This window comes from Chamaea fasciata, unplaced genomic scaffold (genome assembly GCF_029207755.1).
Source record: "Chamaea fasciata isolate MVZ Bird 193981 ecotype frontalis unplaced genomic scaffold, bChaFas1.0.hap1 SCAF_333, whole genome shotgun sequence".
NCBI classification, from domain to species: Eukaryota; Metazoa; Chordata; class Aves; order Passeriformes; family Sylviidae; genus Chamaea; species Chamaea fasciata.
The window spans coordinates 80,807-92,172 of NW_027094418.1; the positions used below are offsets into that span (position 1 = coordinate 80,807).

The following is an 11,366-nucleotide window of genomic DNA, read 5'->3' on the forward strand; positions in this document are numbered from 1 at the left end:
GTTCCAAGCGCTGGCGCAGTACCAGCTGGAGGCACACCCGGTGTCCCCAAGCCCTGGTGACACCGGTGTCCCCAATGTCCCCTCAGGCCACCATCCTGGTGTTCCAAGCGCTGGCGCAGTACCAGCTGGAGGCACACCCGGTGTCCCCAAGCCCTGGTGACACCGCTGTCCCCGATGTCCCCTCAGGCCACCATCCTGGTGTTCCAAGCGCTGGCGCAGTACCAGCTGGAGGCACACCCGGTGTCCCCAAGCCCTGGTGACACCGGTGTCCCCGATGTCCCCTCAGGCCACCATCCTGGTGTTCCAAGCGCTGGCGCAGTACCAGAGCTGTGTCCCCAGGCCCTGGTGACACCGCTGTCCCCGATGTCCCCTCAGGCCACCATCCTGGTGTTCCAAGCGCTGGCGCAGTACCAGCTGGAGGCGCGGTCGCAGCAGCAGCTGGAGCTGGACGTGTCGGTGCTGCTCCCGCGCCGCGCCAGCCCCGTCAAGTACCGCATCGAGAACCGCAACGCGCTGGTGGCGCGCTCCACCGAGGTACCTGCCGCTGTCACCTGCCGCTCTCACCTGGCACCGTCCCTCGCACTGTCACCTTTCCTTGCACCTGGCCCTGGCACTGTCACCTGTCCCTGGCATCTGTCCGTTTCCCGGTCACCTGACACTGTCACCTGGCACTGTCCCCAGCGCATGGCGTCTGTCCCTTTCACCTGGCCCTGCCCCTGTCCCTGGCACCTGGCGCTGTCACCTGTCACCATCCCTGGCACTGTCGCCCTTCCCTGTCACTTGGCACTGGCCCTGGCCCTGGCATCTTGCACTGTCACCTGTCCCTGTCACCTGTCCCTGTCACCTGTCACCTGGCTCTGTCTGTGGCGCCTGTCCCTGTCCCTGGAACCTGGCACTGTCCCCGGCACCTGGCCCTGTCCCTGCCACTGTCACCTGTCCCCTGTCCCTGGCACCTGTCCCTGTCACGTGGCACTGTCCCTGTCCCTGGCACTGTCATTTGTCATCTGTCATCTGTCACCTGGCACTGTCCCTGGCACCTGGCACTGTCCCTGGCACCTGTCCTTGTCACCTGTCCTTGTCACCTGTCCTTGTCCCTGGCACTGTCAGCTGTCCCTGTTCCTGGCAACTGGCACTGTCACCATCCCTGGCACCTGGCACTTGTCCTTGTCACCTGTCCCTGTTCCTGCCACCTGTCCACTGTCACCTGGCACCTCTGGGTGTCCTCGTGGCCTGGGATCATCCTGTCCCGTCACCTTGGGCACCCTTGTCCTTGTCCCCTCCATGTTCCGTCCCCTCTGTGTCCTCTCAAGGCCTGGGATGTCCCAGCCTGGCCTTGTCCCCTCCCTGGGGTGGCCTTGTCACCTCCATGTCCCAACCTGGCCTTGTCCCCTCCCTGGGGTGGCCTTGTCACCTCCATGTCCCAACCTGGCCTTGTCCCCTCCCTGGGGTGGCCTTGTCACCTCCATGTCCCAACCTGGCCTTGTCCCCTCCCTGGGGTGGCCTTGTCACCTCCATGTCCCAGCCTGGCCTTGTCCCCTCCCTGGGGTGGCCTTGTCACCTCCATGTCCCAGCCTGGCCTTGTCCCCTCCCTGGGGTGGCCTTGTCACCTCCGTGTCCCAGCCTGGCCTTGTCCCCTCCCTGGGGTGGCCTTGTCACCTCCGTGTCCCAACCTGGCCTTGTCCCCTCCCTGGGGTGGCCTTGTCACCTCCGTGTCCCAGCCTGGCCTTGTCCCCTCCCTGGGGTGGCGTTGTCACCTCCGTGTCCCAGCCTGGCCTTGTCCCCTCCCTGGGGTGGCCTTGTCACCTCCGTGTCCCAGCCTGGCCTTGTCCCCTCCCTGGGGTGGCCTTGTCACCTCCATGTCCCAGCCTGGCCTTGTCCCCTCCCTGGGGTGGCCTTGTCACCTCCATGTCCCAACCTGGCCTTGTCCCCTCCCTGGGGTGGCCTTGTCACCTCCATGTCCCAGCCTGGCCTTGTCCCCTCCCTTGCTGTGACCTCCACTGTCCCTGTCACCTCCCTCTCCTCCTGATCTCCGTGTCCCCTCCGTGTCCCCAACCTCCCCGTCCCCTCTATCTCTGTGACGCTGCCACCCCCTCTGTGTCCTGCCTGTCCCCTCCGTGTCCCCTCCGTGTCCCCCTGTCCCTCCCGGGGACGTCCCCTGTCCCGCCCCGGTGTCCCCAAGGTCCCCGGTGTCCCCTCAGACCAAGCTGAACGAGGACTTCACGGTGAAGGCGGAGGGCGTGGGCAAGGGGACAATGACGGTGGTGACCGTGTACCACGCCAAGGTCCCCAACAAGGACGACAAGTGTGACAGCTTCGAGCTGAGCGTCACCGTGGAGGAGGTGAACACAGGTGAGTCCCCGAGTGTCACCCCCAGCCCGTCCCCGTGTCCCCCTGGGTGTCCCCCGTGTCACCTTGGGTGTCCCCTCGTTGTCCCCACCCAGGCAAAGAAGAGGAGGACATCTTCAGGTCTGTCAAGATCAACATCTGCACCAGGTGGGGACAACGGGGACAACGGGGACATTGGGGACAGAGGGGACAGCGGGGACAGCGGGGACAGGGAGGGGTTATTGGGGACAGTGGGGACAGGGAGGGGACATTGGGGACAGTGGGGACAGGGAGGGGACATTGGGGACATTGGGGACAGCGGGGACAGGGAGGGGACATTGGGGACACTGAGGACAGCAGAGACAAGGTGGGGACATACATTGGGGACAATGGGGACACTGGGGACAGAGTGGGGAAATTGGGGACATTAGGGACACTGGGGACAGCAGGGACAGCGTGGGGATGTTGGGGACAGGGACATCAGGGAGAGATTGGGGACATTGGGGACATTGGGGACAGGGAGGGGACATTGGGGACAGCAAAGACACGGTGGGGAAGGGGAAGGAGGGACACTGGGGACAGGGACACCAGGGAGAGGTTGGGGACATTGGGGACAGCAGGGACAGGGAGGGCAAGGGGAGGGAAGGACATTGGGGACAGGGAGGAAAATGGGGACACTGGGGACAGGGAGGGGACAGGAGAGAGAGACCTTGGGGACAAGGACATCAAGGACAAGGACGGGGACACTGGGGACAAAGAGCGCTCAGCCCCACCTTGTCCCGTGGGGACCTTTAGGATTGGGGACATCGGGGAGGGGGACTCTGGGGACACCGCAGGGGTTGGGGACACCCGGGGGTGTTGGGGACAGGGGTGGTGGCCTCAGCGCTGTCCCCGCAGGTACCTGGACACCGTGGACGCCACCATGTCCATCCTGGACGTGTCCATGCTCACGGGCTTCTCGCCGGACGTGCAGGACCTGCGGAGGGTCAGTGTCCCCACGTGTCCCCACGTGTCCCCACGTGTCCCCACGTGTCCGGTGTCACCGTGTCCCCACATGTCCCCATGTCCTGATGCCATTCCATGTCCCTGCATGTCCCCCTGTGTCCCCCGTGCCCAGTGTCACACTGTCCCCGGTGTCACCCTGTCCCCATGTCACACTGTCCCCACTGTCCCCACGTGTCCCTCATGCCCCGGTGTCACACTGTCCCCCTGTCCCCAGTGTCCCCATGTCACACTGTCCCTGATGTCCCCCTGTCCCTGGTGTCAGGCTGTCTGCAGTGTCCCCCTGTCCCCATGTCACACTGTCCTCTGTGTCCCCCCTGTCACCCCGGTGTCCCCGTGTGTCCCCACATGTCCCCCATGCCCTGATGTCCCCCTGTCCCCATGTCATACTGTCCCCTGTGTCACACTGTCCCCGGTGTCCCCGGTGTCCCCCTGTCCCCCTGTCCCCGTGTCCCCCTGTCCCCGTGTCACACTGTCCCTGTGTCCCCGTGTCACGCTGTCCCCGTGTCCCCAGCTGTCCGAGGGCGTGGACAGGTACATCTCCAAGTTCGAGCTGGACCAGGACAAAGAGCGGAGCAACGTCGTCATTTACCTGGACAAGGTGGGGACCTTGGGGACATTGGGGACACTAGGGACCTCGGGGACATCGGGGACACTGGGGACATCACTGGGGACCCTGGAGTGGGACGGAACAGGGAGGGTGACAGGGACAAGATGGGACAGTGACAGGGTGGGGCAGGGATGGGATGGGACAGGGACACGATGGCACAAGGACAGGATGGGGACATGATGGGACAGGGGTGGGGACACGATGGGACAGGGACAAGGATAGGACAGGGATGGGGACACGATGGGACAGGGATGGGACAGGGATGGGGACAGGGGTGGGGACACGATGGGACAGCGATCAGGATAGATTTGGGGACATGGGCAGGGACAGGAGAGGACAGGGCTGTGACAGGGACACAGCTGACCTTGGGGACATGGCTGGGGACAGGGGTGGTGACAGGGACAGAGATGGTGACGGGTGACGGGTGGGGACAGCACGGGGACATGGCTGGGGACAGGAGTGGGTGGCCTGGGGAGGTGACACACAGCCTGAGTGTCACCCCCATGTCCCCTGTCCCTGTCCCCTCTGTCCCCTGTGTCACTGTCCCCATCCTGTCCCCGTCCCCATCCCCTGCCCATGTCCCCATCCCTGTCCCCTGTCCTCATCCCTGTCCCCATCCCTGTCCCCTGTGTCCCCTCTGTCCCTGCCCCATCCCGTCTCCCATGTCCCCGTGTCCCCTGTCGCTGTCCCCATCCCGTCTCCCATGTCCCCGTGTCCCGTGTCGCTGTCCCCATCCCTGTCCCCCGTGTCCCCGTGTCCCCTGTCGCTGTCCCCATCCCTGTCCCCCGTGTCCCCGTGTCCCGTGTCGCTGTCCCCAGGTGTCACACAAGGCCCAGGAGTGTTTCGCCTTCAAGGCTCACCAGCGGTTCCAGGTGGGGCTGATCCAGCCCGCGGCCGTCAGCGTCTACAGCTACTACAGGATCGGTGGGTCACACCTGGGTGACACCTGTCACCTGGGTGACACCTGGGTGACACCTGTGTCACCTGTGTGTCACCTGGGTCACCTGCCACCTGTGTTATCTGTTACCTGTCACCTGTGTCACATCTGTGTGACACCTGGGTCACCTGTGTGTCATCTGTGTGTCACTTCTCTGTCACCTGTGTGTCACCTGTGTGACGCCTGTTACCTGTGTGTCACCTGTATGTCACCTGTGTGTCACCTCTGTGTCACCTGTTCCCTGTGTGTCACCTGTGTCACCTCTCTGTCACCTGTGTGTCATCTGTATGTTACCTTTGTCACCTGTGGGTCACCTGTGTGTCACCTCTGTGGGACCCGTGTCACCTCTGTGTCACCTGTGTTATCTGTTACCTGTGTGTCACCTGTGTGTCATCTGTGTTATCTGTTACCTGTCACCTATGAGTCACCTATCACCTGTGTCCCCTGTGTCCCCCGCTGTCCCCATTGTCCCCAGCTGTCCCCACTGTCCCCTGATGTCCCCGTGTCCCCGCAGACGACCGCTGTACCCGGTTCTACCACCCGGACAAGGAGGGAGGGAAACTGAACAAGATCTGCCAGGGGGACGTTTGTCACTGCGCCGAAGGTGACACCGGGGACACGCATGGGGACATGGGGACACCGGGGACATGGAGAGACACACAGGGACAAACACAGGGACACGGGGACATACATGGGGACATGGGGACACACATGGGGACATGGGGATACACACAGGGACACACACAGGGACACACACAGGGACACAGGGACATGGGGACACACACAGGGACACACATGGACACCAGGACACACACGGGGACACATATGGGGACATGGGGACATGGGGACACCAGGGACATGGGGTCACACACAGGGACACACATGGACACCAGAACACACACGGGGACACACATGGGGACATGGGGACACACACGGGGACACCAGGACACACACGGGGACATGGGGACAGGGTGGGCAGACAGCCCCGGCAGGGTGGGACATGTCACGGTCGTGGTGGGGACATGTCACGGCCATGATGGTGACACGTCACGGTCATGGTGGGACACCTTGATGTGTTGGGGACGTGTTATGGCCATGGTGGGACATGTCATGGTCGTGATGGGGACATGTCCCCGTGATGGGGACGTGTCCTGGCCATGATGGGGACTTGTCCCTGCCATGGTGGGACACATCAGTCATGAGATGTCACATGTCACGGTCGTGTTGGGGACACTTCGCAGCCATGGTGGGACACCTTGATGTGATGAGGACACTTCATGGCCGTGGTGGGGACACGTCCTGGCCATGACTGGACATGTCACTGACGAGATGTCACGTGTCACCGCGATGGGGACGCGTCCTGGCCGTGGTGGGACGTGTCACGGTCGTGATGGGGACACGCCATGGATGAGATGTCACATGACCGTGATGGGGACACGTCCCTGCCACGGCTGGCCTTGTCACGGCTGTGTCCCCGGGATGTCCCCGGGATGTCCCCACGATGTCCCCGTGTCCCCGCAGAGAGCTGCTCCAAGCTGCAGGACAAGGCCAAGACCATCACCGTCAACCAACGCATCGACCGCGCCTGCGAGCCCGGGGTGGACTACGGTGAGACACTGGGGACACCGGGGACATTGGGGGCAATGGGAGCAATGGGGACAATGGGGACAATGGGGACACTGGGGACACCGGGGACACTGGGGACATTGGGGGCACCGGGGACACCGGGGACATTGGGGGCAATGGGGGCAATGGGGACAATGGGGATAATGGGGACAATGGGGACACTGGGGACACCAGGGACACCGAGGACATTGGGGGCAATGGGGGCAATGGGGACAATGGGGATAAGGGGACATTGGGGACAATGGGGACATTGGGGACAATGGGGACAGTGGGGGCAATGGGGGCAATGGGGACATTGGGGACAATGGGGACAGTGGGGGCAATGGGGGCAATGGGGACAATGGGGACATTGGGGACATTGGGGACATTGGGGGCAATGGGGGCAATGGGGGCAATGGGGACATTGGGGGCAATGGGGACATTGGGGACATTGGGGGCAAGGGGGACAATGGGGACATTGGGGACAATGGGGACAGTGGGGGCAATGGGGACAATGGGGGCAATGGGGTCAATGGGGACATTGGGGACAATGGGGACATTGGGGACATTGGGGACATTGGGGGCAAGGGGGACAATGGGGACATTGGGGACAATGGGGACAGTGGGGGCAATGGGGACAATGGGGACAGTGGGGGCAATGGGGACATTGGGGACATTGGGGGCAATGGGGGCAATGGCGACAATGGGGACAATGGGGACAGTGGGGACATTGGGGGCAATGGGGGCAATGGGGACATTGGGGACAGTGGGGACATTGGGGGCAATGGGGACAATGGGGACAATGGGGGCAATGGGGACATTGGGGGCAATGGGGACAGTGGGGGCAATGGGGACAATGGGGGCAATGGGGACAATGGGGACAGTGGGGACAATGGGGGCAATGGGGACATTGGAGGCAATGGGGGAAAGGGGGACATTGGGGACAATGGGGACAGTGGGGGCAATGGGGACATTGGGGGCAATGGGGACAATGGGGGCAATGGGGACATTGGGGACAGTGGGGACATTGGGGGCAATGGGGACAATGGGGACAATGGGGACAGTGGGGGCAATGGGGACAATGGGGGCAATGGGGGCAATGGGGACATTGGGGACAATGGGGACAGTGGGGGCAATGGGGACAATGGGGACAGTGGGGACAATGGGGACATTGGGGACATTGGGGTCATTGGGGACACTGGGGACATTGGGGACATTGGGGATAATGGAGACCATGGGGGCAATGGGGACATTGGAGGCAATGGGGGAAAGGGGGACATTGGGGACAATGGGGACAGCAGGGACAGCAGGGACAGTGGAGACAGGAGGGACATTGGGGACAATGGGGACAATGGGGACAATGGGGACAATAGAGACAGCAGGGACAATGCGGGCGTTGGCGACAATGGGGACACTGGGGACATGGGGTGACACAACATCGTGGCAGGTGGGGTTGGGGACATTGGGGACGTGGACGGGACAGGGACAGGGGACACGGCGGTTTCAGGGGACACAGAGGGGACACGGCGGGGCCACCGCGGCGGGGGTGGTGACAGCGCTGTCCCCTCGGTGTCCCCGCAGTGTACAAGGTGAGGCTGGTGGGCCACCAGGAGACGCCGTCACACAACAATTACATCATGAACGTCCTGACCGTCATCAAGATGGGTACGGCCACCTCGGGGGGGACACGGCCACCAGGGGCTGGGGACAAGGCCACCACGGGGAGGGGGACACGGCCGCCTCGGGGGGACAAGGTCACCATGGTGGGGACAAGGCCACCACAGGTTGGGGACGAGGTCATCACAGGAGGGGCAAGGCCACCACGGGGAGGACAAGGTCACCATTGTGGGTGGCACGGTGACACTGTGGGTGACATGGTGACACTGCGGGTGACACGTTGGTGACACGCTGGTGACGTTCCAGGCACGGACGAGGACCCCGCGGGCAGCAACAGGACATTCGTGAGCCACCGGCAGTGCAGGGACAGCCTGAACCTGACCTGGGGACACGACTACCTGGTCTGGGGACAGGCCAGCGACCTCTGGGTCACCGGCAGGCAGTATGGACACCGGGGACACCGGGGACACCGGGGACAATGGGGACACTGGGGACACTGGGGACACTGGGGACAATGGGGACACTGGGGACACTGGGAACATTGGGGACACTGGGAACATTGGGGACATTGGGGACACCGGGGACAATGGGGACACTGGGGACACTGGGGACACTGGGAACATTGGGGACACCGGGGACACCGGGGACAATGGGGACACTGGGGACACTGGGAACATTGGGGACAATGGGGACATTGGGGACATGGGGGGACATTGGGGACAATGGGGACACTGGGGACACTGGGGACATTGGGGACACTGGGGACATTGGGGACAATGGGGACAATGGGGACAATGGGGACACTGGGGACACTGGGGACACTGGGGACACTGGGGACAATGGGGACATTGGGGACACTGGGGACATTGGGGACATTGGGGGCAATGGGGACACTGGGGACACTGGGGACACTGGGGACATGGAGGGACATTAGGGGACATGGGAGGGACATAGGGAGACATGGGAGGGACACTGGGGACACTGAGGGACACTGGGGACATTGGAGGGACACGGAAGGGACATGGGGAGACATGGGGGGGACACCGGGGACACATGGTGACACTGGGGACACTGGGGGGGACAGGGGAGGGACACTGGGGCGTGCGGGAGGGACACGGTCCCCACTGTCCCCCATATCTCTGTTTACCCCCATTGCCCCTACTGTCCCCATTGTCCCCATGTCCCCATGGCTGACCCTGTGTCCCCACTGTCCCCATTGCCTCTACATCCCCACTGTCCCCATGTCCCTGCTGCTGTCCCCACGCCTCTCTCTGTGTCCCCATGCCTGTCCCCACACCTGTCCCCGTGTCCCCAATGCTGCCCCCACACCTGTCCCCGTGTCCCCACACCTGTCCCCACACCTGTCCTGGTGTCCCCACACCTGTCCTGGTGTCCCCACACCTGTCCCTGTGTCCCTTCTGCTGTCCCCGTGTCCCCGCTGCTGCCCCCACACCTGTCCCTGTGTCCCCACGCGTGTCCCCGTGTCCCCCACTCCTCTCCCCACACCTGTCCCCGTGTCCCCATACCTGTCCCCATGTCCCCACTGCTGCCCCCACTCCTGTCCCCACACCTGTCCTTGTGTCCCCACACGTGTCCCCACACCTGTCCCTGTGTCCCCACGCATGTCCCCGTGTCCCCACTCCTGTCCCCACACCTGTCCCCGTGTCCCTGCTGCTGCCCCCACACCTGTCCCCACACCTGTCCCTGTGTCCCCACACGTGTCCCCGTGTCCCCGCGGCCGTCCCCACGCGTGTCCCCGTGTCCCCACACCTGTCCCCGTGTCCCCGCTGCCGTCCCCACGCGTGTCCCCGTGTCCCCACACGTGTCCCCGTGTCCCCGCTGCCGTCCCCACGCGTGTCCCCGTGTCCCCACACCTGTCCCCGTGTCCCCGCTGCCGTCCCCACGCGTGTCCCCGTGTCCCCACACGTGTCCCCGTGTCCCCGCTGCCGTCCCCACGCGTGTCCCCGTGTCCCCACACCTGTCCCCGTGTCCCCGCTGCCGTCCCCACGCGTGTCCCCGTGTCCCCACACGTGTCCCCGTGTCCCCGCTGCCGTCCCCACGCGTGTCCCCGTGTCCCCACACCTGTCCCCGTGTCCCCGCTGCCGTCCCCACGCGTGTCCCCGTGTCCCCACACGTGTCCCCGTGTCCCCGCTGCCGTCCCCACGCGTGTCCCCGTGTCCCCACACGTGTCCCCGTGTCCCCGCTGCCGTCCCCACGCGTGTCCCCGTGTTGTCCCCAGGTTCTCGTACCTGCTGGGGAAGGACACGTGGCTGGAGCCGTGGCCCTCGGCGGGCGCGTGCCAGGACGCGGCGCTGCAGCCGCGCTGCCAGGACTTCGCCGAGTTCGCCGAGGCCATGACGCTCTTCGGCTGTCCCAGCTGAGCCCCCGGGGCCACCGGGGTGTCACCGAGCCACCCCGGGTGTCACCGAGCCCCCCTGGGTGTCACCGACCCCTCCCGGGTGTCACCGACCCCTCCCGGGTGTCACCAACTCCCTCCAGTGTCACCCAGTCTTTGGGTGTCACCCAATCTTCAGTGTCACCCAAGCCTTGGGTGTCACCCGACCCCCTCCGGGTGTCACCCACCCTCAGGTGTCACCCGACCCCCTCTGGTGTCACCAACCCCCGTCTGGGTGTCACCACCCTCGGGTCGGTCACCTTTTGTCCCCTCTCTCTGGTTTTGGATCTTTTTTTTTGTTTGTTCGTTTTGGTTAAAAAAGTCATTTCTGAGCAGCCGGCCTGGAGTGTCCTGGGCGGGGGGACAGCGCAGGGGACGTGGGGACATCAAAGGGGACATGGGGACAGCGCAGGGGACGTGGGGACACCAAAGGGGACGTGGGGACAGCGCAGGGGACGTGGGGACAGCGCAGGGGACATGGGGACACCAAAGGGGACATGGGGACATCAAAGGGGACATGGGGACACCAAAGGGGACGTGGGGACAGTGCAGGGGACGTGGGGACACCAAAGGGGACATGGGGACATCAAAGGGGACGTGGGGACAGTGCAGGGGACATGGGGACACCAAAGGGGACATGGGGACACCAAAGGGGACATGGGGACAGCGCAGGGGACATGGGGACATCAAAGGGGACATGGGGACACCAAAGGGGACATGTGGACAGTGCAGGGGACATGGGGACATCATAGGGGACATGGGGACACCAAAGGGGACATGGGAATGTCACACGGGTCATGGGGACACTACAGGGGTCAGGGGGACACCAATGGGGACATCACAGGGGTCATGGGAGCACGATTCGGGACGTGGGG

The 11,366-nt window shown here is 64.0% G+C and overlaps 1 protein-coding gene across 1 annotated transcript in view; it reads left to right on the forward strand.

Annotated features, from left to right (window-relative positions):
• The window catches only part of C3 (complement C3), a 44,719-nt gene extending 33,893 nt beyond the window's left edge, over nt 1-10,826 (forward strand). The window contains exons 30-40 of the mRNA XM_066208540.1: nt 376-534; nt 2,199-2,349; nt 2,442-2,493; nt 3,223-3,310; nt 3,842-3,928; nt 4,756-4,861; nt 5,389-5,478; nt 6,396-6,482; nt 8,061-8,144; nt 8,403-8,538; nt 10,336-10,826. Of these exons, the coding sequence (XP_066064637.1) occupies nt 376-534; nt 2,199-2,349; nt 2,442-2,493; nt 3,223-3,310; nt 3,842-3,928; nt 4,756-4,861; nt 5,389-5,478; nt 6,396-6,482; nt 8,061-8,144; nt 8,403-8,538; nt 10,336-10,477 (1,182 nt within the window). The 3' untranslated portion in view covers nt 10,478-10,826. The remainder of the gene's footprint in view (nt 1-375; nt 535-2,198; nt 2,350-2,441; nt 2,494-3,222; nt 3,311-3,841; nt 3,929-4,755; nt 4,862-5,388; nt 5,479-6,395; nt 6,483-8,060; nt 8,145-8,402; nt 8,539-10,335) is intronic.
• The last annotated feature ends 540 nt before the right edge of the window (nt 10,827-11,366 follow it).